Source organism: Manacus vitellinus, unplaced genomic scaffold (genome assembly GCF_001715985.3).
Source record: "Manacus vitellinus isolate BGI_N305 unplaced genomic scaffold, ASM171598v3 scaffold_52_pilon, whole genome shotgun sequence".
Lineage (NCBI taxonomy): Eukaryota > Metazoa > Chordata > Aves > Passeriformes > Pipridae > Manacus > Manacus vitellinus.
Window position 1 is genome coordinate 1,777,269 of NW_021940628.1, and position 26,004 is coordinate 1,803,272.

Below are 26,004 nucleotides of genomic sequence, written 5' to 3' on the forward strand. Positions count from 1 at the left end.
AGAGGAGTCAAGCAAAACTGAGCTCTTAAAGCTCTTGGCCAGTGGAAAATGCCACAGGGCTGCAGATTTCCACAAATCAACACCAGTTGTGAGCTTCATAAAAACAATCACAGAATGGTTTGGGTTGGAAGGGAAGTTAAAGGTCACCCAGTTCCACTCCCTGCCCTGGGCAGGGACACCTTCCACCAGCCCAGGTTGCTCCAACCTGGCCTTGGACACTTCCAGGGATGGGGCAGCCACAGCTTCTCTGGGCAAGCTGTGCCAGAGCCTCCCCACCCTTCCTTCCCAATATTGTCACTCCAGGCTCTTGTAAATAAACCAAGTTCTTGATTACATTCAACATACTGTGTGTTGGTTTGCAAACAGGTCTCAAATTTGAAACTGAAATAGCATTAATCTGAGGCCCTGAAATCATCAGAAATGAAAAACCTGGGGGACAAATTGTCAGCTTAAAGGGACTCAACGTTTCAGCAGCGTGCACCCAGAACCATGGAATGGTTTGGGTTGGAAGGGACCTTAAAGATTCCACCTAAAAAGATCATAACCTAAAAAGAGCAAGTTCCCATCGACTTAAACGAGCATTTAAAAAGAATAATTCCTAACAGTGTCATGAATTAACATATTAAACAATCTCAATAGCTACAGTTAAATCTGGCCCATCAGGTTTTTCCCTTTAGGGTTTCTAATCATCAACCCTGAACAACTTCAGATAAAGCTTTAACACATTAATACAATTCTAAAAATAACTCCAGATTCTCCACGTATTTGAAATTGGGCAACAACTGGTTCACAGTACCTTCCATCAGCTCCCACACTGCCATTATTAGAAGTGACTAAGTTGTCAGAAAGCTGACTGAGAAATGATCCACACTACCCTGCAAACTCCTGGGATCTCATGGCAAGTCTAACAGGAAACACTACAAAAGCCTCAAATCCCAAGGATTTGGGTAGTGAAAAGCTACCTCTAAAAAAAAACAAATTAAAAAAAAATATCGAGTTTTATTCCTAAAATCTTTTTATTTTGGGCAAGATATACAACAGCGCTCTTGCAAACTAAACCATCTCCCCCCAGTTCAACTGCTTCATCCAAACCCAAGGATTTATTAAAACAAACTCAAACAACTAAGGAAAAAAAGGGCAGCAGAGAGGGAGAAGAATTCTCCATATTTGTCTCAAACTGTCAGGGCAGGTACTGGTATCACCAGCCTTTTTCTCAGAAACTAAATCCAGCTGACACAAAGATTTGGCTAATAAAAATTTAAACTATGACCACTAAAACAACTAATATTTTAACATTAATAACTAAATAGCACACTAATTGACTAGTAGGAAGAACATAACACTATGCTCTGTATTTATTGAATTGCTGCAGGAGAATTTTGAAGTCAGGAAAGTATTTAACTGCTCTGGAATTCCTGTTTATACCCCTTCAGTTACCCATTATTTAAAATGCACCCAGATGTGCATCAAGTGCAAACCAAAAAAGCAAAAAGAACACTTTTAACTACAACAAAACTGCATTAAAACAAATGTGGTAATAAAATGCACCTTACTAAAAGCTGTGAGATGCCTTTGAATCAGGAAGTTGTAAATAAAGAACAGTGACCTACCTGTGTGCCAGACATACTGTACCCAAACATAGGTGCTGGCAGCAAAAAACAGCCACTGGATTGGTATGAAGAGCAGACAGATTATATTTGATGTGAATGCTACACAAACAAAAAATACTGAGAAGGCCTAAAAGAAAGGAGGGGTGGGGGAAAGAAGAGTGGTTTGGTTTATTCCAGGAAAAATAACCAGTTTATTAACAGTGAAACAATGATTTTAACATAGAAACACTGGTGCTGTTTATAATCAAGGAAAAAAACGGAGCAGTTTGGCCAAAGAAAGCAGAAATTTGAGCAATTGAGAGAGAACAGGTACAAATTTGTGCCCATCCACTTTTCCAGCAAGTCTCCAAACAGTTAAATTTATCCCTTCTTATTTTGTTTGAACACTTTAACTCACACTGTTGATCTATAGTAGAATCACAGGTATATTCTCCTTCTAGAAAAGAAACCACCCACCCAACCCACTATCAGGGCCATTTACTCTCTGAAAAAGCAGTAAATATCTAAACTGGCAAGTTTCTGTTTTATTTTAAAGAAAACCCTGCTATCTAGGCTTATATATATATGGTTTTATATATATATATGGCTATATATATAGGTTTTAAGAGAGAGAAAGGGCTATATTTTTTATGTCTATCTATGTGTATATATATATACATATATATATACACAAATATATATAGGGTTATAGATGTATATATCTCACTAATTCAAATCCAACTTAGTAATTTAAAATATATTTTTCTATGGTGAAAATTTGATATATATTTCACTTGCACTTGCCACAGATCAAATATGCAGTCAGAGAGAAGAGACCTGAGCCCAGGGCACCCAGTCACTTGAAAATCTTGTGAAGTGGATGATCATCAGTGCCATTAAGCCACTTGTATAAGAAGGAATATTCCCTGAAATCTTGGGAGATTTCCCTTCAAAGGGACTTTGTGTTATACTCACCAAACCCTGGTATCTGAAGGAATCGTAAACACTCCTGATGAAGAGCCAGAATGGCCACAGATACTCAAATCTGAACTCCAGGACAAAATCTGCCAACAGCACAAGTGCCCACACCACCAGGAACTTCAGGTACAGGAAAGTACTGGGGGGGAAAAAAGGAAAAGGTAATTTCAGGTCAGTATTTCCAATAGCAAAACTTACTTTCATTTTAAATATTTTTTTTAATTACATGTTCTTCAGGAACAAAACCTATTATAAAAGAAGGGAAATTTCATCCAAACTGATTTTATAAAATAAGTGGGTTTATTATGACGTTAAAATCAGGCCTGGTCTAATGAAGTTGAATATTTAACTGCATTTATTCTTCAAGCAGCAAATAAACAGAAGGCTCACTGCTCTTACAAGACATCCAGCAACAGTCTCCCTTTTGCTTTCCAGAGCATTTTCACAAAGTGAAGCCTTGCCAACAGGTATGGGATCAGCTGAAATGGGAGCTCAGAAATTTCTGTGTTTCCTCTCCTCACCAGACTGCAGATGTTCACTCCTTTTCCACATTTAACACCAATAAACTGAGATATATTTTAAGCCTATAACTACAGCCATCAGGAAGCCTGTTTTGATAGTGAGTTGTCAGTGTTATGTTTGAAAATGTCTGTATCAATATCAATGGATCCATTAAAAAACAAATAACAACAGAAAAACTGAAAGGCTTGAGACCAGACAGCCTAACTTCTATTTTTTAAAATTATTTCAAAGCCACATCCCCAAATTCTTAGTCCTGCATTTTGAACCATTGATGGCTACAGAGCTCAAAAATATTCTGAGCTCATACCTAACTAACACTTGAGGGATCAGCCCAATCCATTCTTCTAAAAAAGAAGCAGCAAAAACCCCTTTTCCCCCAAAACCCAGAGATCCAGCATGTCACTCCAACTGCCCAGTACCTCATTGCACTCTCCTGGGTCATAACAGAAATGGGGGCTTAAAAATACATTTTTGTTTTGCAGTTTTTCCTTTCAGTAACTTCTTCTGCCAACAAAACCAGGAGAACTTTGCCCTGGAATGTTCACTGATAAGCTGCCAAGGGTTTGCACTCCCAGTGCCAGGTAGGGTCAAGTTTCTGCACTGTTCATGGACATGGAGCTTTTTTAGGAAGTTGTTCAGAGCTTTGGATAAGATAGAAAATAGAAAACTTCCATGGGGAGTGTTGGGGACCAGCAGAGGTTCAGAAACAACCCAACTCCTCGTGCAATTATCACTCATGTTACTTGTCACACAAGGTCAGGTTCCAGATCCCACGACTGGGAGAACACTTGGATTTCTTGGGAATCAAAGATTAATTGCATGTGCCTGAAAGTGACCCTTATCAGCTTAATGGCACTGAAAAAACAAAGCAAGAGGCTACAGGAAGCACTTTAATTTAATGGAAACAAAATTAATGACACACACACTTGGAAAAGTTAAGGTGCTGCTTTTTTCAGTTTTCATGGAACCATTCCCAGCCACTTAGTGAAAAATTACTCTTTGAGAAGAATGAAACTACAGTAGAAGTATTAAAAAAACTCCTTCAAACCCAGTGAACAAAACCCAACCAACCAAAGCCCACCAAAGAAACCCTAAATGGTCAAGTCCTGGTAGATAAAGCCTGCACATGCTGCTGTTCTCTGTTTATCTGAAGTTCAGATCTTCAACAGAAATCTATAAAAAGCAGCTGCATTCAGAGAATACTCTGACATTAAAGGTGACAGGCATTGGGGTACAGAGTCACCACTCTGCTCACACTGAGCATGCTGGGGAACTGTGCATGTGCAGCTTTTTAAAATTTGAGGAAATATCTAAAAGAATCCCAGCCAGGCAATCCTTATTCTGCCTGTTTTGCTGCAAAAGCAGTTGTGTTGTGCAGGCACCTTTCCCTGGGTTAAACTGATGGCCAGTGTTTATTTTCCTGCCACTGAAATCCATGAGGAGACTACATGTTTCCAAGCAAATTAAGGCTGTCAGAACTAATGCTTCTCCACTGTTAAGTGCCACTCTAAGTTAAAGCATTTGCTGAATAAGAGTTCTGTAATACAGCCATTAAAGTGATTTCTAATATTAAATTCATATCCATCCAGGGGCCACGGTGACATTTACCACCTTTTAAAGTGGAATTGGAACAATACAACGTTTGTAACAAGGTTTTGCCAACAATATTAAAGAGGCTACTTCTCAGTCATCTGAAGGACTCGAGAGCAATTCAGAATTCCATGAGTACAAAGACACAAGAAAGTTACTCCTTTTATAAAAGAGTTCATCCACTTATGTTGGCCTCAGCAACAAATTCACTGCTGTGTAATATATTCTACACACGTCCTGAACTCTTTGATTCTACATGCAGACATTCACAGAAATCAATTTAAAGGTACTACATTCCATGAATTATTTGGGTTTTTTTTTTTACACCAGCCCCTCCAACTAAAGCCACAGCACTGCAGGGTCAGAACTCAACGCTCCAGCCCGGCTTTAAAAACTGATATTGGCATCAGGAGCCTCCAAAGAGGGTGTTCCAAACTGCAGAGCTCCCCCGGTGCCACCGGTGCCATCCAGCTCGGTGCCTCTGCCGCACTCTGCAGCCTGCAGAGGGAATGAGCCTCGGGAGAGGAGGGAGGCTCCCAAATCTCAGCATCCCTGCATCCCTAAAGGTGTGCTGTCCTGGCAAGCACGGCAGCTCAGCACTTCATTTACAAGTGAACTGACACCTCGCCAGGGAAGGCTTAAATTAGTGAGAGCTGAAATACGTCCAGCAGGAATTAAACCCCGAGAAAAGCAGGCACAGGGCCCTGGTTTGACAGGCTGATCCCTGCTGCTGTTCTGCCTCAGACAGCACCATTCAAACAGCATCACATGAATGAAACAACTAACAAAATATAGCAACAGCCTCCTCCCTTCCTCTGCTTTGTACCAGCCACTTCTACTGCATCTCTGCTCTTGAATCCCTTGATTCCTTCCAGACACAGGCATTCCTGTTGTTATCCATCTCCTCTGGAATCCAGCACCAGCCATTTGGTGCCTGGGAACCTCTGACAGTCATTGATCTCCTGGGTACATCACACATTTCTCCAATTCTGATCACTGCTGTGCCTGCCCCCACTCCCAGATAACACTCACCAGGCTGAAATGCTTCCTAACCCCTGTAACCTTTTTATTAGAGAGGCTCAAATATATTCCACGATGCCAATTATAATTCTGAGTTGGTTCTTAATACAGGGAAAGATTCTTGCAGACAAATACCTAAAACCTGGGTTATCCAATTTTCTGACACGTGTCAAAAAATCTGGCCTTGGTGACCTGACAGAGGTTTAAGGACAGGGCTCTCCCTACAAACCAGCATATGGCATCTAATCCTGTGGGGTAATAAAGGAAAAGAGGGAAGGATCCATGAGAGGAGCAGGGCACCAAACGGGGAGGAGCAGTGATTACAGTGCTGCAAATTCTCTGAGAGGTCAATTGATTGCTAATGTACACTGAATATAAAGATTTATTCATAACCCAACAGTGGCTGTGCTCCCCCTTTGCATTTTCAAACAAATAATTTTCCTCCTTATTCTTCCTCCCCCTTCAAGTGCCAGATGCCATTTCCTTTCTTTTTTTCCCCCCTCCTTTTTTTTTTCCCCTCTCTTGTTCTTTGTTCTCTTTTTACTGCCCCCAAAACAGATATTGTGCTTGCTGTAAGGTAAAAATATTGCAAAAAATCACTAGAAAAGGAACCAATTATGCACCCCAAACCCAAAGTGGTGGCAGATTAAGCCTCCATTCTATCCCACTATTATCAGCAAGGCCCAAGGGCCGGAAAGGGAATGTTGGCAGAACTGATGGCAGGTTTCATTTTGCAGCCTGACTCATCCAAGACAATGGAGTGGGTGCCAAACTCACAGGTAGGATTCAGAAAGCTGAAATTTAGCATTTGTGTGGAATCACCAAACAGGTAACAACCCCCCCCCTCCAGGTTACCCATCCAACACCAGCCACAATACTGAGAATGCTGGAGATTTGCAAATACAAAAAAAGCTTTATATCTGCAAACACACAAATACATCTATATAAGATTATTACTGGTGGACAAAAGAAGCAGGACAGAATGAGCACAGCAAGTATGCAAGGGAGAAAACAGGACTGCTGGGATGTGGTATGTGTACTGGAAACTATCATGGGAGATCCCTGCCAACCAAATATTTGGAAAGGAAGAGAAATGTAAAGAATCCCAGAAAACATCCCTGACTACTTATTCAGTGTCTTGGCATAGAATATACCCATTACTGAACTATGGAAGTGTAAGGAAAGGAAGACAAAATAGAAAATTCTTACAGCAGTTCTGGAAGCTGAAGCACAGGGATATAATCAGCAATCAGCATTGTGGTGCTGAAACAAGAGGCACTGTCAGCCTGAAAACACCAGTGTCCAGAACACAAAATAAAGCTAAAGGAGCCACAGTGAGTGCAGGGAGTGAAAGTCACAGGCAGAGGGAAGTGATATTACATGTACCATTGGGGTTGACACAGTAGAACACATTTAAATGTAGGCTAAATTAGATTTGAGACCTGGATTTAAGTTCAAGTCATAAAAGGCAGCTCTGCTGCTTTGTTACAGACCTCCGGGGCAGCAGCAGAAGAAAATGTTTTATCCTGTATAGGAAGCTTATAAAAAAAAAAAAAAAAGGTGCCAGAATAAATCAGCAGGAAGAATCATTATGGATTTTTAAGAAAAGCCTAAAAAAGCCACATTCCTGGAGGTAGTAATGAACTGCTACAGTTTATTTGGCTGTCAGCAGAGTCAAAAAGCGAGTCCCTGGAAATCAGCCCTGTCAGGATTTCGGTGGCAGAGGGAACCAGGAGGATCCTGAGGGTCGTGGTATCCAAAATTCTGCCCTTGTGCCAGTGGTGGGTATCTCAGGACCACTTGGAGATCAGACACACACACACACCCACCCCTCCTCCCTGGCACCCTCTTGGCTGCCAGCCCAGGTACTGCCTGTGATAAAGAGCAATTTACATCCAGAGCTAAAGAAAAAAATCCTGATTCCAAAGGAACATGCAGCTTTTAAGGGCCATTGTCAGGGAATCCATGATGCAGCATCAATCAGCTGATGTGACAGCCTAAGTTAAAGCAAATCACATGTGGAATTCATCTTGAAACTTCACCAGCTACAAAATTGGTACCAAGTGCCAATATGACTCAGTAGAGCCAAAACAAGCAGTATCAGCAATAAAGCTGAAGGATTTTAAATAGATGAAGGATGAGGACTGGGAAGAGTTAGGAACAAGCAGTAACAAGTAAACCTTAATTGCTTAACTGATGACAAGCTGCAGTGAACACTTTAATTAACAATTAAGGTTTTAATGTGTGCACACTGCCAAAGGTATAAGATGTTAATCACTTCAGCATTTTTCAGCTATCCATTGCCATTGTTCTACAAATGAACAGGCAAAGGTTGGAACACACACTGTGGAAAATAATAAAAGATCTCAAGATTCCTACCATTAGTATGTTGGGTTTGGAGATCTATTGAAAGCACAGTTATTTCTGATTATATTAATGTTCTTTCCACAGATACTGCAATACTTCCAAATAGCAAAAGTCTTTGCACATAATATTAGAGTAGGATTTATCAAGTTTGTCACACAGGCCCAAGTACCTTAGAGCTGTAACTAGGGAGCAAAACCAAACTGAAAAGAAAGAAGGGGTAAAAAAGGAAGAAAGGAGAAGGAAGAAAAAACAGGTGAATGGAAGAAGAGGTCTAAAGAAGAATAGGGAGGGCAGCTGTTGAAAATTGGGAGGGGAAGGGGGGAAGATTGGTCAGGAGTAACTTTGAAAGCATTTATGAAGGGCTGAGGCCAAACAATCCATTTAATTTAGGTAGTGAATGGTGGGGAAAGTATTTTAAAGAACAACACTGTAGGCTGTGAACCCTTAGATCAACTTGTTAAAAACAACACTCCACAAAGTGGCAAAAATTAACCTTCAGGGAGGCAGGTTATTCACATTTTTCAGTGCAGCCCAGGATTTTGTATTTCTAACTCTGTTCTGTGACTAGAAATTATTTTTCTATCGCTTCTTAAAACCTGCTGCAGGTTTACACGTGCACCAGAGCTTCACTGCAGGACAATTCCTTCTTTGCTTCACCTGCTCCAAAACTCTTCCAGTTTCCCAGCTCTCAACTACGCTCCCACGTGTCTGTTAGTGACAGCTGCTTTCAAAGACTGCAGAGGGAACAAGGATGGGAAGATTAGTCTTAATTTAAAAAGCAAACAAAAATCCTACAAGAGTTAAGTATCCCAATCCTGCTGTTTGCTCAGCCTCGCTGCTTTGCTTATAACACCATGATGGGACCTCCTGATAACTGTATTTACTGGGCCTGTGTTAGCTGATGGTGACAATTAAGATAAGCTGAGTAAATAACTACAGTAATTACATGAATTTAGGCATCTATAGTTCCGTGAGAAGTTACCTGCATGTGAGCTCTTTGAATTATGGGGGGCAAAGAGAAAAAAAAAAAGGAGAAAAAGCAAAAGGAAAGCAAGAGAAATAAGAGAAAGAGCCACAATCCATGTGGAAGCACCTCCCTCTGGTTAGGCTTACAGAGAAGAGCCTTCACACTATTTCTCTTTTCTTTCTGTGTGCTAATACTTTGAAGACACTGGTTATTTCTGTTTATCAAAATGCCACGTGAAACAAAGACTAAAAATCCCATTTCTGCACTGTAACATTCCAGGAGAAGTTTGTGCAAGAAGCCAGAGCTGTTCACACACCTACAGCAGCTCTACCTGCTGCACACACTCATCACCTGCTGCTCTTCTCATCTTATTCTGGTTTGCCCTCCTTCTCTCAACCCCACCTTCCCTGCCAGTCACCTCAAAGGCACATCATTGTGAATGACTTCTGAAAACTAAGTAATTATAAGCAATTCCTTACATATCTGAATTATTCTCCCAAGACCAGTCATCTAGAATGTGAATTTCTACACAAGGGATGTTGTTCTTTACAAGCAGCATTTTCTCAAAACCTGGAAGTCTAAAACAAGGGGTTTTAGAGTGCTCTCGTGTAGAGATTCACTACAAGTAGGATAAGCAGCACACTGTGACAATTTTATTCCAGTCAGAGCTCCCTATCAGCTGTTTCCTTTATGCAAAGTTAACATCTGAATTGTATGAGCTTGCTCAAGTTTCCAGGCTCTGCATACATCAACCTCACCGAACTAGAAACAGAAATGGGCCACCACACTTACTACAACTTTCACAAGGCAGCTTCAAAGCCTCTTCTGACCCAAACTCCTCTTTATTCACAAATACATAATTGTTGTATTTCGTATAAAGTTTTGCGTACTCGGGAGGGCAGAGTTGTAAAAAACTCTTCAAAATAAGCTCACAACTGTGCTGGAACTGCAGGGATCAGTGTTTTAGTGCATTCTGCATGCAAACACCTGGAAAGCATTCCCAGACACATCCCACGTGAACCTCACTTCACTACTACTCCTTTTCTCATCCCAGAGGTCAGAGATGAGCTGGGTACCTGCTGTGGTCCCACCACCACCAGACCATCCACCCCTGTTCCAGGCATCTCCCACCCAAATTCCTGCTCACAGCCCTCACTGCTACACCCCAGGCTCTCATGTGCTCCCACTGCAGACCTGCAGCACAGGCACCCCCATCACCACGTGAAAAACAACTTTCTTAACCTTTGCACGAGAGGGCTGAGCCACCAGCCCAGATGTTCTCCTGCTCCACCAGCTGCTGAACCACTGCAACGTGTGGGCTCTGAGCTTTGGCACCTCTGGGAATGCCCAGACATGAGATCCCACTGAGGAACCTCCCCAGGGAGAAACAGGTGAAGCTGCAGCAAGTAACTCAGAGCTTTGGAACCTCTGGGAACCCCCAGCTGGGAAAACCTCCCCGGGTGAAGCTGCAGGGTGAGGCTTGGAGTTTTGGCACCTCTGGGAAGCCCCAGACATGAGACCCCACTGCAAAACTTCCCGGGGGAGATAAAGGTGAAGCTGCAGTGAGTGGCACCTCTGGGAACATCCAGCTGTGAGACCCTGCTGGGAAAACCTCGCCAGGTGAAGCTGCGGGAGCTTTGGCACCTCTAGGAAGCCTCAGACATGAGACCCCGCCGGGAAACCTCCTGGGGGAGATACAGGTGAAGCCGCAGCGGGTGGCTCTGAGCTTTGGCACCTCTAGAAATGCCCGGCTGTGAGATCCTGCTGGGAAAACCTCCCCAGGTGAAGCCACAGCCAGTGGCTCGGAGCTTTGGCACCTCTGGGAACCCCCAAACACGAGACACCCCCCTCGCCCGGGGGAGATACAAGTGAAGCCGCAGCAAGTGGTTCTGAGCTTTGGCACCTCTAGAAACGCCCAGCTGTGAAGATCCTGCTGGAAAAAACTCCCAGGTGAAGCGCAGCGCACGCTGCGGAGCTTTGCACCTCCGGGTAACCCCAGACACGAACCCCCGCGCGGAGGCCCCCGGGCCGTGCGGGTGAAGCCTGGCAGCGAGCGGCAACCTCCGGGACCCTCCGGCCTGCGAGACCCCGCCGAGCTAACCACCCCCGCGGGAAGGGTCGGGGGACAACACACGGCGAAGGCCTCCCGCCGCCGTGGCGCGAACCCCCCAGGCGGCTTTCTCTCCCCCCGGCAGCACCTTGGCCAGCAGCTCCCCCGGCCCGAAAGCCCGCGGGGGGGCCCGCGGCGGTGGCGGGGCCGCTGTGAGGGAAGTTGTGCGGGGGGGTGACAGGGCCGCTGTCCCCGCGCCGCTCGTACTGCCGTAGATGCCCCTCGGTGATGCGGTTCCTGCTTGATAGCGGTCCCGCCGGGGGCAGTTTGCTGCCGTCCGCGCTCCGCGCTTCATCCCGACCGGCCCGGGCGCGGCCCGCCGCCCCGCTCACGCAGCACATCCGCCCCCGCGCGGGGGTTCGCGACGCGGCTTCTTGTTGTTTTTTTTTTTTTATTATTATTTTATTTTTCTTCTTTTCCGGGTCTATATTTTTTTTTTTAATTTTATTTTATCCTTTCCTTCACCCCACCTTTTTTTTTTTTTTTGTCCTTTTTTTTTTTTTGCTCCCGGGAAACAACGAAATAAAATATAATTCCTGGGTCCCCGTCCCCTCCCCGCCGCGTCCCCCCTTCCCTTGCGCAGATCGGCGGCGCAGCGCCCCGCCTCCGCCGGCGCTGGCTAATCAAAGAGCTGACCCTGCCTGAGTGACAGGGTTTGTAACCAATGATCAGCGTAAAAACGCAGACAGACGGCCCAGTAAACCAATCAGAACGCCGGAAAGTTAGTTCCGCCTCGTGCTGTCGCGCGACGTGCCCACCCCCTTGATTGACGGCCGCGGAAGCCAGTCAAACAGAAGGGTTTGTGATTGACGGCTTTTCCAGCCAATCGCTGCACGGATTTTGGTCTCCGCCCACCCACTGTCCTACCGGGCTGGTTCCCGCCCCGCGTGGTGACCGACAACGAAGCTGCCCAATGGAAGAGGAGCACAAAAATAAAAGGACAGCTCAGCCATCCACTCGGAAACGGAAGAAGGAGGGCCCAATTTCCTCTGTCACCCTAGCCCCGAGGTACCGCCCCTCACGCTTGATTGACAACCTCCCTGGCAAATCGGCTGCTGGGAAAAGGAACGCTAAGTCCCAGGCGCAAAGGCAAGCGGCGGCAGCTTGTGCCGCCCGCACAGAACGACCTCTGCTAACGGCCCGCCGGGGGCAATATAACCCCGCGGGGTGACTGATGGGCAGCTCCGGCCAATAAGCAACGCACACAGCTGAGTGACAGGCGAGCGCTCCAATCGCAGCACAGGACGCGAGGCCCGAAGATGGGGATAGGCCAATCAGAGGCCGGGAGGAGCCGGCGCTCGACCAATGGGAGAGCAGTTCCTAAGGGCGCCTGTGGGGAGGGGGCGGGCGCTCAGCCAGGGGCGGGGCGGGCGTGTCCACCGCTGCCGAGTCGGCCGGCAGCGGCGCCGCACCTGGGCTGCGGGTTCGAAACCCGGCAGGGGCTTCTCCGCGCCCTGCAGCGCTCCCGCCTTACGGCCCTGTAGAGCCCCCTCCCGCGGCCCCGTCGGTCTGTGGAGCCGTGAGGGAACAATGGCGGCGCCGCGCCTGAGGGAGGCTGGATCGCGGGCTGGGCCCGCCCGGCCCGGCTGGTGGCGGTGCCCAGGACTGGGCTGGGCCGTGGGCCTGCCGGGCCTCCCTGGGGATAATGGGCCGCCCTGGGGATAATGGGCCGCCCTGGGGATAATGGGCCGCCCTGCACAAGGGTGGGCGGTGCTGGGCTGAGTCTGAGCAGTGCGGGGCTCCGCACAGCGTTAAAACTGGCCCAGGAGGCTGCCCGGCCCTTGGCTGAGTCATGGGGGTGTTGTGGTGGTGCAGCTCTAATTTAGAAACGTGGAGTCACGGGATGGTTTGGGTTGGAAGGGACCTTAAAGCTCATCCAGTCCCACCCCCTGCCATGGGCAGGGACACCTCCCACTAGCCCAGGTTGCTCCAAGCCCTGTCCAACCTGGCCTTGGGCACTCCCAGGGATGGGGCAGCCACAGCTTCTCTGGGCAAACCTATGCCAGGGCCTCCCCACCTTCACTGGGAAGGATTTCTTCCTAATATAGGAGTTATTTTGTGCATCACCCTGTCTGAGATCACCGAGCTTTGGTCTCTCTGTTTGGGAGGGAGTTTAAGTTGTGAATCTGAGTATCAGCTTCACGGCGTGGCATGTCATCCTGAGGGAAAACGTGGGTAAATTCCTCGCCTTTGGTGTGTTTTCCCTGAGTGTTAACACTGATGGGATTTAGAGCTCACTGTGTTCATTTCACCCTGGTGAAATTGTGGATGGAGTTCTGGGTCATTCTGGGTATGAGTCACAGAATGGTTTGGGATGGAAAGCACCTTAAAGCTCATCTCATTCCAACTCCCTGCCATGGGCAGGGAACCTTGGAGTCCAAGGATTTGGATTATTGTACCCTATATCCTGGTTTGGCAGGAGGAATGTCCTAAAATTAAGGTATACTGGGAATTTCCTGCATATTTTTTTTTTTCTAGTAGTTGTTTCTGTCACCAGCAGGTGGCTTTATACCCATTTCTGGGCACATTTATACCCGTTTCTGGGTACTGTTGGTGTCTCAGCTCAGCCCTCAGTTTGCAACGGCCTCAAAGCAGAAAGTCTGAGATGTGGTTAAAATCCTTTAGTCTGAACAGCCTGAATAAAGAGGGTTCAGTTTACCAGAAGCACAGTGGATACTGAGGGGATACAAATGTTCCTTCCAGTGCTTAAAGTGGCCTTATAAAAAGGAGGGAGAGGGACTTTTTATACAGGCAAATAGTGACAGGACAAGGGGGAATGGCTTTGAACTGCCAGAGGGCAGAGTTGGATGGGATATTGGGAAGGAATTCTTGGCTGTGAGGGTGGGGAGGCCTGGCACAGGTTGCCCAGAGAAGCTGTGGCTGCCCCATCCCTGGAAGTGTCCAAGGCCACTGAGCCTCTCAACAGGACCTTCCCCACCTTTCTACAAAGGGAATTGGGTCCAGGGTGGGCACCAGCAACGTAAACAAATAATGGTTTTGCATAAACTACAGCATCCTGCTCTTGGGAATCCGTGTTCTCCTCTCTTGCCTTTGAGCTGAGCTGCAAGGCTCACCAGCAGCTGGAGCCCTGGATGGAAGGTGTCCTGGAGCATGGAAGGTGTCCTGGAGCATGGAAGGTGTCCTGGAGCACGACAGCACTGGCAGTTGGATGTATCTCCATTCACAAGCAGTTCTTGGGTTCAGTCCATGTCTGCTGTGGTAAACTGGGGCTCCTGACGTGCCACAGATAAGGAACTGTCCCTTGCCAACGCCTCCTGGGCTTTTTATCTCCCTTTGGGTTTTTATTCCTGCCACCCCCCCCAAAACCTCCTTTGCTATTGGTTTGAGGTTACTGGAACATTTTTATAGGAAAAAGAACACATTGATGTGTTTGTGCCTGATGTAGTCGAGTGCACGATGTCTTCCAGCTACCTCAACTTCCGACACAGCGTTCCCTGGCTCATCCTCCTGCTGGAAGTTCTTTTCCTCACCCGCTCTTACTTTCTCGTCTTAGAACATGATGGTCTGTACTGGCTGTACAGCTCCTACCCAGGTAAGACTGGCAGACTTGCTGGGAAAGGAAGGATAATCCCTGCTCCTGTTGTGCTGAGCAGCAGAGGTGGGATTCAGTGAGGAGCAGAGTGTTTTTACTGCCCTTTAAACACCCCACCTTGCCTGGTGTGGTGGGAATTTATTTATATCAAAGCAGTGGCAGTGAACCAAGAGACAGGTGATGCTAAATTGCATTTTTGGTCTGTTTTCTGCTACCTGTTTGGGGCAATCTTGGCTCCATGGAGGTGACTCTGCTCCGTGTTGAGTCCCTGTCATGTTACAGAACAGGGAACTCGGGATGGCACCACTTTCCATTTGAATGCTTGGTGTAAATAAATGAAGTTAATACAGTGGAGTGAAGGCTTTAAACACAGTCTGGAGGTGTGTTTTGTGCCTTGGAAGTGCTGTTGGATTGTACCACGGCCGTGGTGTGTGGCAGGTTTATGGTGTTGTGCAAATACGAGCTGATTCCTCGGGGCATTCCTGTGTGACCCTCCCTGTTTTGCAGCTGGAAAAATGGGACCTACTTCCCCAGCAGTTTGGTGTTTTCCCCTAGGAACCAGCCAGCACAACCATATGAGAATATGACTGTTAGCAGGTCCCAGGGACAATTCCAGGCTTACAGATCCAAGAGCTTCCACCTTGGACAGCCTTTCTGTCCACTTTTATGCAGATTTCCACGTTAAACTCTTCCTGCAATTTCTGTTCCTTCTATGAGGGCATCATACAGGTTTCTCTTTGTAACTCTTTTCTTCCCTAATGCCCTCAAGGAATGGATCAGCACTCATTCACAGTAACTCTCCCTGAAAATTTCAACTTAAGCTCTTTAAATTCACCTCAGGAAAACTGAATGTCCAAATTTCCTGGCTAAATGTCCTTCATTTCTCTTGTGCTTTTTGACTCCTCAACCCCCATCCTATGGCATCCATTCAGAGCACTTTGTAAAAATAAATTCAGGGTCGAGGGTATTGGTTTTTTGATTACTTATGGATTGGGAAGAAAGCTCTGGAATTCTCTGCAAGTACTAAATGGCACTTGAATTTTTATCTGGAAGCTTCTTAGTTAATTGTGATTTTTAATATATTTTTTTAAAAACCAGAAATCCAATCTGCATTAATAATTTCACTGCTCTCTTGTTCTTTTCTGTCATGCAGACTTTCAAGATGTCAACCACATGGTGATTTTTGGATTTGGCTTTTTCCTGATGGTTCTGAGAAGATATGGGTTTAGCAGCACTGGATTCAACCTCCTGATCATTGTACTTGGTGTCCAATGCTCTGTGTTGGTAGAAGATTTATTAGTTTCCTTTTCTCTAGAGGAAAAGGAAGGTATTCTGAAAAGGTAATTAGTTCATGTTAGAATTGGAATCATCCAGAACTGCTGATTGGTCTTTATGGAGGTTAATGCCTTGTTATATGGACCTTTTTGGGAATTAGCATAGTCATATTTGCAGACATTTTAGAAGGCTTTGGGTTTTTAATGCATTTTATTGCATGTCATTCTTTATTGGCCCTGCTGTCATCCTGATACAGAATAATTTTTTCCTTTTCTTTCTTTTCTTGCAGTATAGCAAAGGCTTTTATAAGTATGACAGCTGTGATTATCTCCACTGGAGCTGTTCTTGGGAAGACTAATCTTGTGCAGTTAATTGTGATGACACTTGTGGAATTAACAGTTTTCTACGTGAGCAGATGGATCAACAGGAGATACCTGAAGGTACTGTAGCATGATTTCCAAATACATGGGAGAAAATTTCACTGGGACCTTGGAATGTTGCCTTTTTTTGCTGGTTTCTTGGTGCTCTGCTGACAGGAACATTGGGGGGTTTTATCTCAGATCGTGGCTGTGTTTTCATTAAAAGATGAAGTCTGACTTTGGGATTATATTTAAGGACATCAAACTCCAAACCCTGCACACTCCATATCTCTATACCTGTATCTTTGGCCTGGAAGGGTGAGCTGATCTGATGGATTGGGGTGCAGTGCACTTGGCCTTGCCAACCCCACAGATGAATGAAAGCCCTGACCTCTGCTAAGGCACTAATTGCCCTTAAACTTTACCCTGTGCCAGTTCAGCCTGGCAGATTTCCAGTGGGAATGGTGTCCAGCAGCATCAGGCCTGCAAACATAACCCCAAACTCTCTATGTATGGATCATGTGTTTATGAGCTGCACTGAGTTCAGATAACTCCATCTCACGTAAATAACTCAAGCATAAGCTGAGGGACTGTGAAAATAAGTTGCTTACAGGAAGGTAACATGAACAACTGTATCAGGAACTGCATCAAAGGCTTCGTGTGGCCTTAAATAGACCACAAATTTGAATGTTCTGTTGATACAGGTTGGAGATCATCTCAGCCTGATGCATGTGCACCTGTTTGGAGCCTACTTTGGGCTGGCAGTCACCTCCTGTTTCCCTGAGCCCTCCCCAAGGCTGGACAAGAACAGGAGCACCCCAAAGTCAGACTTGTTCTCCATGTTGGGTGAGTCTTTGGCTCCAGCGCCTCAGCTGGAAGAAGAGGTTGCAGTGAGAACATAAGGGAGGTTTTTGGGGTTCTGGGCACAGCAGGCTGAAGGTTTTGAATCCCAAATGCAGGTGTGAGTCAGCCAGGCATAGAAAACTGCTGCTGTGGCTGGTGGTTTCTGACAATGGGCTGGTGACTCTCAGCACGTTCCCTACCAGGCCACTCCTGCAACGGCTGTGGCTCAGTTTGCTTTTGTCACCCTCAGCATGAAGGCTGTGCCAGGGTAACTGTTCCTTCTCCAGGTGAACCCTCCCCTGTCACAGTCCAGTGACTGGGCTTATCTAGGCAGGTTGGTGAGCAGCCTGTGTGCCAGAGCTGAGGTCCTAACATGTGTTTTGGTAGAGCTCCCAGTCCCCAGCTGGGGCCGAGGCCCGGTTGTGTTTGCAAGGTGGTGTGCAGAGATATAAACAGGCAGTCCCTGCCTAGTAACATAAATGGAAAGATAAAAGCCTCATGAAGGGTGGGGAGTGTGATACAAGCAGGCCCACCAGAAAGGATCTGAGTGAGGACAGGCTGAAGGTGTAGGAGGCCCAGCTTTGTCCTTACAGAAGCAATTTGGTTTCTTTATTACCTTGGCTTCTGTTGTGTAACTGCCACCTGCTGAACTAAGATCTTCCTGCAGGGGTCCACAGAGTCTAATTCTTAGTCAGTCTTTGCCCAGTCGAGGCAAAAGAAGTTTAAATGCTGCTCTTTTGTGTTCCTGGAGTTCTTGTTTGCTGGAGAATTCAAGATCAGTATTTTCATCTAACTCATCAAGACATTGTTAAACCTTCATTATAATTTTAGTGCAGCTTGCTACAACCAAGTGCTTGCTATTTGGAGTAATTATAGTTATTTCTTGAATAATTCCTGAGGTAACTTGGGTAGAAAGGAGCAACTGAGCAGGCAAATTCCTTGGGAAGAATCATCAAAGAGGTGGAGAGGATTCTGTTCTTATTATTCAGTTCATCCTCATTTCTCTTCAAACCCTGCCAGGAGACAAGACAACCAGCACCAGTCATACTGGCAGCCAAGGAAAAAGACACACCAAAGTGCAGTTGGTTGGTTTTTTTTACAGTGGTTTGTACCATGGGAGCTGTTTCCCTTCCTCCCTGGCTTTCATTCTCTCACAGCTGGTTTTGAACAGTAATTCCACAGTTCCATGAAAAGGAGCAGAACTTTTGGCCGAGGAGCAGGTGCCTCTCAGGGCTGTCTGCTCTCCTTTCTTTACAGTTTGGGAATTACAGAGAGTGCAAACTGTGAGCACTCCAGATGTGATGTGTTTAGAGCAGGTAATGAGAGTTTCTTGTGTTTGTCTCCAAGGCTGTGTCTTTCTCTGGGTGTTCTGGCCAAGCTTCAATTCTCTGCTCATCCAGTCCAGGATGAAAGCCCTCCTCAACACCTACCTCGCCCTTGCAGTGAGTGCTGTAACTGCCTTCCTGTTGTCTGCTCTGACCTCAAAGGATGGGAAATTCAGAATGGTAAGGCACGAGAGAAAATCCCTTCATGGAGAAGATTTTTCTGTTAGTCTCAGTAATACACTGATAATACAATAGCTGCTAACTAAAAACAAGTCCAGGCTTTCAGCCTGACAGTCATCAGAGTAACAGAGTGGTTTGGGTTGGAAGAGACTTTAAAGCCCATCTTGTTCCACCCCTGCCATGGGCAAGGACACCTTCCACTAGCCCAGGTTGCTCCAAGCCCCATCCAACCTGGCCTGGGACACTTCCAGGGATCCAGGGACAGCCACAGCTTCTCTGGGCAACCTGTGCCAGGGCCTCCCCACCCTCACAGGGAAGGATTTCTTCCTAATATCTAATCTAAACCTTCACTCTTTCCATTCAAAGCCATTCCCCTTTGTTTTATCACTAAATAAAAAGTCTTTTAACTCCATGTTCTTATTTTATTTTACAGACTCACATCCACAGTGCAGCACTGGCTGGTGGGGTCACCCTTAGTTTTACAGCAGAGACCATCAGTCATCCTTGGATTGCCATGATTTTGGGTCTGCTTGGCAGTGCCATCACCATATTAGGATCTCACTGTTTACAGGTAGTATTCAAAACCTGAAGTTGTTTTCATATAAGCTGTGTAAACTTCTTTTCCAATGTAGGATACCTCAAGGGAAACCTCTTTTTCAAAGAGATTAAAACTAAGAAACCCGAGGTGCTTTGAGGAGAGTGCAGGGTTGGAACTTGCAAATTCTCTAGGTCTGCAACAGACAATATGCAATTATCAACAATTAAATCTTTCCTTCTTCCCAGAGATGCTTTAATCCTCCTCTCAAAATTCATGATACTTCTGGAGTTCATTTCACCTTTGGCTTGCCTGCTGTGCTTGGAGGTCTTGCCCAAGTTGTTCTCTTAGTCATAAGAGAATGGACTAATTCATCGAGGTACTTAAATTTTTGTTATTAAATAATAAGCTTAAATGATCATTATTGCAGCTGCCCTGAGAAGAGTTCTCATACCTACAGAGAGCCTGAGTGTCATCACAGATAAATTGTTTTATACCAGATAAGCCAAGATAATCCTTGAAGTCCAAAAGATCAGTAAAAAAAGGGCTTTGAGAGTTGAGCAGACTTTGAATGAAAACTTTATCAGTTTTGGGTCCTCTTTTCTGTCTCCCTTTTTATTTGACATTAAATACAGCAGAAATGGGAGCTGAAAGCTGGGAATGTGCCTCGTTTCAAGACTCATTTTAGCTTTTGGGGTGTTTTGGGGAGCTTTGTGTGCAAAGAGAGGGGAGGCAGAAATCAGAGTGCAGCATGAGGGCCTTGTACTTCTAGTCATGTTCTTAGTGAAACAAATTTAATGAAGTTTTAGTACCACAGTGATGGTTTCTAAAGACAAAATATGTCCCCTGAAGTCTGTATTAGTTTTCTGGTAGGATCTCCTAAAACATCCAACTGCAGCTGCAGAGAGATTTGAGAATAACAGAGTTTTGATGAGAGGTTTTAATGTGAAATACTGTTTAGATACAGATTCATTCACAGTCCTGATGCTAAATTCAGCAACTGTGAAAGGTGAAACACTTGTTTTCCTTTTCAGTCTGGGTTATTTGGTCCTTCTTCACGTTGGTGCCCTCTGCCAGACCATCAGCCTTGCCTTGATAACAGGTTTTATCACAGGTCAGTATTGAAACACAGGTTCCAGTAACTTCTGCAGTGTTCCCTCAGGGCAAGTTTCTCTGGGTAAGTTATTTGTAAAGCAGCCACAGAAACATGAATGCCAGGGGGTCTTCAGAGCCAGCCTCTTGAAGAAGAGATGTATTGCACATCAATAACCCAGCAGCACCATTCTTTCAGTGCTCAAGTTTATTTTAACCCAGGCTTAACAGCTGCCTTCACATTTCACGCAGGGGATGTGTGAAGATGAAAATATTTTTACATTTGGGTATTGTCTTGGTGACAGAAAATGCTATTTAGGGCTTGTCACTTGGTGTAAATGTGCAGAGATTCACCAACGTCAGGAGCTGCATCATTCCAGCACCAGGCCTTTGATCAGGAGTGGTTTGGGATCAGCAGGGCTCACGTGGCTCCCACGTGATGTTCTGGTTTGTGACAGCTGCTGCTTTTCTAGAGCTCTTAATTCTGTCTTGAGCAAAACAGAAATGGCTGATGAAAATTGCTGTGAAACACACTCTTAAAATGATTGTTTTGTGATCTAAAACCTTTGCATTACCCTGAGTGTAATTAAAAAGTTGAGCAGATTTTTATTCAGCTAAAAGAACCAAACATTCAGTGCTTAACCAACTGTTTAAAAATCGAGATATATCCATCTGAAACCCCAAGCTAACAGTGCTGATAAGCCAGATTGCTTTCAATACACAGGCATTTTTCATGCAAGAAGTTAATATTTTTGTTGTAGTTTTAGAGTTTAATTGGGTTTTACCTAAAGCAATTAATTTTTAATATCAATAAGCCTTGATCCTGGCAAGCTTCTCTCTTTGTATTAAAGGTCAGCTTCAGTCAAGGGGCTCTGTTGAAGCATTTAGTTCTGACTTTGTATTTTGACCTGTGTTACATTTGGATACATGTTACTAAGAAACTTCCAGTTACACAAAATCTTCCCCTTTTCCTGATGTTTATATTTATATTAGATACATCTGTTTTTACAAATAGGTTTTATCTTGAACACCAGACTGCTTAAGATCATCCCTGTATCAAAGTACTTCGAAGACCAGTTTTACTGGGAGGTAAGTTTAAATGTAAAATTGACTGTGTGAGAGTGTATTTAGCACCTTGATGAAGAACTTTGGGTATTTGAATTAAACATATGAAAAAAGGGGATATTCCATTTCACAGCACATTTTGTTTGATGCACAAACACAGGCCTCAGGCACCTTTAGGTGCTCATTGAGATGCTGTATCTGAATTACAGAACAAAGAAATGGATGAAAATAAGCTTCTAATCAGGTTTTCCACTGGGGTTTTTTGTACAGTGATTTCATGCATAAAATGTTCTGACACAAGAATGTTTGTCTTCACAGTTTCCCCATTTGGCTGTTGAATTTTGAGTGGAAGATCCCAGCTGACCAAGATAAGATTTTTCCTCTTTGTCACTAGAGAAAATGAGTAGCTATGATGGGTTGAAAGAGCACTGAAATACCAGTTCCCAGGCCCACAAAAGCCATCCCCATGGAAACACAAAAAATTAGTATTAAACTAGTTATTCTCCAAAGATACTGAGTGTAAATTCACAGATGCAAACTTGCATTTAGCTTTTCTGCTTTGTTGGTCTTACCTTAAATAAGATATGTACAAAAAGGTTGACTGCATTCATGGCTGTAATGGCTTATCAATCCAAATGCTTGGAAACTTTAAACTATTTTTAGCTCCCAATTTTAAAAGCCAAAATTATGTATTTCAAAGTGTAATTTTTCAAGGAGCACTTTTTATCTAGAAAAGTACTCAACTACATGTTTTTAAGCTAAATTGATTCTGTTGAAGGCCTTGTTAAGGAAGGATTTGATGGGTGAGCTGGATCTGGGCCAAACTCTGCATCCTGCCAGACTGAACTCCTTGAGTTCTCTGACTGCTTAAAGACAAATCTGTCATTACTTGGCTCGGGCTATTTGGAAGTTCAGATGGCAAGAGGTTCAATTGTTCTTCCTGTGCATGGTGCCCCTGAAATCAATTTGGTATTTGCTGCCAAATCTAAAATAAGAGCAGAGCTCAGGTCAGTGTCTGGGTAGGGACAGCCTGTACCACCACAGGGTCAGCTGCCACCTGAGGGGACTGAGGGAATAATCCTCAGAGCTGCCTGAAACCAATGCCAAGACCCAATTTTGGAAGTGGCTTATTCCAAGACAGGCAGGGGACTCTGGGGCCTAATCACACAGAGGATTCTCTGCAAGTGTACCCTTGTTTGTAAGTGGATTGTGATCCTCGGCATTTGTTCTTTGTCTCAAAAATAGCTGACACAGAAAAAAACTCTTTCCAAAATGCTTACCTAATAAAGAAGTGAAAATGTGATTGTTTTTTTTTATTCAGCACACTTGTTAAAAATGAATGAGGAAACCCATGACATTGAGGACCAGGCTGTTCTTTGATGCTCACTGACCTCATTCATTCTTTAGGTGTTGAGCAAAGCAGGTCACTACAGTTACAGAAATGAAACAGGTTCCAAGTAATGAAAAAATTGCTTGCAGAGGAAGGGCCAGTTTTCTTTGTTTCTAGGTCACAAAGGAGCCAGTGATCTGCTGAGTTAATGAGCTGCTTCCACCAGCCTGGACACACAGAGTGTTACCTCACAGTTAACTCACCACTTACTCCGTGAGTAACAGTGGGATCCAGGCCCAGCTTATGTTCTTCACTTTCTTCACTTCCCAGGAACCAACCAAACATAACTTGTGCAACACAAACTCCTGTTTTCTGTCTTTAAGTGACTAATATTTTATTCCATCTCCCTTACCATTGATCTCCTGAGCAACTGGCCTGGGTGAATGCACAGGAAGGGGCAGACACAGGATCAGAACTCTTCCTATCTGAGCAGTACCTTTTTCCAGAGAAAGAATTCCATCTGAAGAGAGAATTCCATCCTTTTCTCTCACAGTGGTTAGAAAATAGCTGAACACAAGCATTGTGGATGAGCTACTTCCATCTAGAGCCACTATTTAATTTGTGCCTCTCCAGTGTCACCCACAGCAAGTTGTTACTTGCCAGAGACTTCCTCATTATCACCATAGGATAAATTTAATATTCAGAGAGAGGTAAAAAAAAAAATCCCAAACCAACATAGTTCTATATTATGCAAGAAAAGCCACACACCAATTACCTTTGAAACTGAAGAAATGGTTATATTGTCCAGATATAGGAAATATTTAATAAATATAGGTTAAAAAGTTGTTTTAAAGCATTTTAGTAAGTTTTTCTTCGTAAATAACGTCATAGAAACAGCTGGTTAAATACATCCATGTTCCATTATCCTGTTTATTTGTAGCAAATGTATCAGAAAAGTGACTCCACCGTTACTTGTAGCAATTTTACATTTGTCAAAAAACATCACGACATTTAAGTGGACGTACAAGAGTAAAAAAAAAACAAAATCAAAGAGAATAGAGCTGGAATTTTTAGTGCTTTCAGCTTTCCTTGATTTATCTTTTGACATGATGGAAGGTCAGGGTTTACAAAATGGTTTTTTACAAAATTTGGGGAGTGTGCAGTTAAAACCCAGCCTGGCCAGGGCACTTCCAGAGGGGAGTTCACTGCCACAAATCTTCCGTGCGACCAAACTTGAAGACCAGTCCTCTGTTTAAAACAGAATAAAGGGACATAATGAGCACACAAGGGAGCAAATCAAGCCCCTTCTTATTTTAAAAACGTGATTTCAGGGAGCAAACTGTGGTATTTGAATCCACTTCTTTGTCCTGCATGAGACCTGTGCAGACAGATCCCAGAGATCTGCTGCCTTCACCAGTTTATTCACACAGGTCTGGTTACAAAACAGGTCTTAAACTAAAACCAGATTACAGCAAGTTTCAGTTTTTGTCATAAAAACCAAATTAGATAAGAAACAAACAAAGGAAGATAGGCTTACCCAAAAAAGATGAATGCATTCTGGAAAAACACAGCTATTCCTGGGTATACCACTGGTTTTTCTAACAAAAGAAAAAAAAAATCTCTGCAAATTTTTTTGGAAGTGATTTTCAAGCATATCCCATTTCTAACACCTTTTGCTAATTTAGCATATAGGCTCTGGGAGCAATCTTCACAAACTCAGTAATTTTTGTTCTGGGAATAAGTCCTCACCCAGGGAATTATTCCCATAAAACTGCAGCAGTTTAATTATATTTGTCCAGTTCCCAGTGGAGCAAGACCTGTGTTTCTAGAGGGTAGTCAGAAGTTTGTGACTTAGAAATAGAAAAAATCCCTCCCAATGTTAATACAATGGGATAGTGGTGTGTAGGGAACTAAAATATTCAGACAGGGACTGCCTAGAAACTATATAAAAATAAGCTCTGAAATTCAACAGCCATTTAAAACATTTTAAACTTCCAAAAAAGGGGCCAGGCCTTACCTTTAACAACGTAGCCTCCAAAAAGGATCCACATGGAAGCAATGAGAGACCCAAAAGCCATCATAAACCCAATGAACAGCCAGATCCGAGCCCCTGGAACGAGACAAGAGGGATGTTTGTCTGAGGATGGGCATCGTGGCTCTTGTCTCAGGCACCCAAAGCATGCCCTGGCACAGCTCTCCCAGTTTTTCCAAGGCTCAGTGGATTCCCAGATGTGTACCTGTCTGCCCCAGGCAGCCCTCGCTGTAACTGTCCCCCCGCACCTGCCCGTTGGACACCGCGTTGATCCTGAGGGAGAAAAACGGGAGAAAATGGGATAAATCCCCTCGTTTGAAGCCTTTTATTAACTGCACAAAGCAAGTTCTAGGAGTGTGTAGCTCTGACCAAGGAATGGCCCTTACATCAGGAATGCAATGGTGGCTATAACCCCACAGGCATGGTAGGAGTGGTTGAAGTCTTCCACTTTAGGGTATTTCACAGCTGCATCTATGATTATCCACCAGCCTGTAAAAAACTAGGGAGAAAAAAAAGAAGGAATATGGCTTAAAGTACAGACACAAGCCCTTTTACAATGCCTAAGACTGCTCTAGAAAAAAAATAACACTAATATATAAAATCATTCTTACGATCTCCAGCAGGGTAAAGGGATGGTATAAGTACTTTTGCTGTGGGCTTGGGAACAAGGTTGGATGCAAAGCCAGAGATTTCCCTACTCCAACAGTTACTCCATTTAGCTTAAGAAACACGTGGATGCAAGAACCCAGAACAGATTTTGTTCCTAACTTTGCTGCTAGGTACAAGGACAATGTATCCCTGTTCTTCCTTTTCACAGAAGTGTTCAGGCTGGAAAAGCCCTCCACAGTGGTGGAGTCCAACCACTAAACCGTGTCCCCAAGTGCCCCATCCACACGTTGTTTTGAACACTTCCAGGGATGGTGACTCCACCACAGCCCAGGGCAGCCTGTTCCAATGCTTCCAGCGAAGGAATTTTCCCAAAAATCCAACCTAAGCCTGCCCTGGCACAACTTGAGGCTGTTTTCCTCTCATCCTGCCACTTTGTTACCTGGAAGAGAGGAGCCTTCCAAGCTCTAACAATCTTTAGCTCCTGACAGCTGACTACACCTAGGGGGCCTGACAGCAGGGCAAGCACAGCAGTACCAGCACTCCCGCGGCCACAGAGGCGATGGTGTTCCGCTTCTCCCCCCAGTCCACGCACTCCGAGCACCTCAAGCTCTCCAGAAAACCGGACATTTTTCAAGCACTTGGAAGAACTGGAGGGAAAAAAAA

The 26,004-nt window shown here is 44.7% G+C and overlaps 3 protein-coding genes across 4 annotated transcripts in view; 1 reads left to right on the forward strand and 2 right to left on the reverse strand.

Moving 5' to 3' along the window:
• Window positions 1-11,484, reverse strand: part of MACO1 (macoilin 1) — a 28,208-nt gene extending 16,724 nt beyond the window's left edge. The window contains exons 1-4 of the mRNA XM_029963037.1: window positions 11,168-11,484; window positions 6,909-6,962; window positions 2,565-2,706; window positions 1,611-1,737 (exon numbers count right to left, since the gene is read on the reverse strand). Coding sequence (XP_029818897.1) covers window positions 1,611-1,737; window positions 2,565-2,706; window positions 6,909-6,962; window positions 11,168-11,484 — 640 coding nt within the window. The remainder of the gene's footprint in view (window positions 1-1,610; window positions 1,738-2,564; window positions 2,707-6,908; window positions 6,963-11,167) is intronic.
• Window positions 11,485-11,999: 515 nt separating this feature from the next.
• Window positions 12,000-22,922, forward strand: LOC103754748 (RH-like protein). Of its 2 annotated transcripts, XM_018081367.3 has the most exons (11): window positions 12,000-12,151; window positions 14,200-14,696; window positions 15,850-16,036; window positions 16,261-16,411; window positions 17,035-17,176; window positions 18,521-18,678; window positions 19,112-19,249; window positions 19,462-19,592; window positions 20,248-20,327; window positions 21,321-21,394; window positions 21,689-22,922. In XM_018081367.3, the coding sequence occupies exons 2-11, from the start codon at window positions 14,561-14,563 to the stop codon at window positions 21,713-21,715; spliced, it is 1,224 nt and encodes a 407-aa protein (XP_017936856.1). In that variant the 5' UTR covers window positions 12,000-12,151; window positions 14,200-14,560; the 3' UTR covers window positions 21,716-22,922. The 2 variants fall into 2 exon arrangements, with proteins under 2 accessions (XP_017936856.1, XP_008918867.1); XM_008920619.4 differs by lacking the exon at window positions 12,000-12,151 and having other exon boundaries at window positions 14,058-14,696.
• Window positions 22,923-23,601: 679 nt separating this feature from the next.
• Window positions 23,602-25,998, reverse strand: TMEM50A (transmembrane protein 50A). The gene is made up of 6 exons (XM_008920553.3): window positions 25,876-25,998; window positions 25,119-25,231; window positions 24,938-25,005; window positions 24,718-24,810; window positions 24,238-24,298; window positions 23,602-23,948 (listed from the first exon to the last, which is right to left on the reverse strand). The coding sequence occupies exons 1-6, from the start codon at window positions 25,966-25,968 to the stop codon at window positions 23,903-23,905; spliced, it is 474 nt and encodes a 157-aa protein (XP_008918801.1). The 5' UTR covers window positions 25,969-25,998; the 3' UTR covers window positions 23,602-23,902.
• Between the last annotated feature and the right edge of the window lie 6 nt (window positions 25,999-26,004).

Coding starts and splice junctions, on each gene's coding strand:
- LOC103754748 (XM_018081367.3), top strand. CDS start 14,561: ATGTCTTCCAGCTACCTCAACTTCCGACACAGCGTTCCCTGGCTCATC. Junction 14,697..15,849: donor GCTGTACAGCTCCTACCCAG/GTAAGACTGGCA, acceptor TCTGTCATGCAG/ACTTTCAAGATGTCAACCAC. Junction 16,412..17,034: donor TCAACAGGAGATACCTGAAG/GTACTGTAGCAT, acceptor CTGTTGATACAG/GTTGGAGATCATCTCAGCCT.
- TMEM50A (XM_008920553.3), bottom strand. CDS start 25,968: ATGTCCGGTTTTCTGGAGAGCTTGAGGTGCTCGGAGTGCGTGGACTGG. Junction 25,006..25,118: donor GCCACCATTGCATTCCTGAT/GTAAGGGCCATT, acceptor TTTCTCCCTCAG/GATCAACGCGGTGTCCAACG. Junction 24,299..24,717: donor TGGAGGCTACGTTGTTAAAG/GTAAGGCCTGGC, acceptor TTCTTTTGTTAG/AAAAACCAGTGGTATACCCA.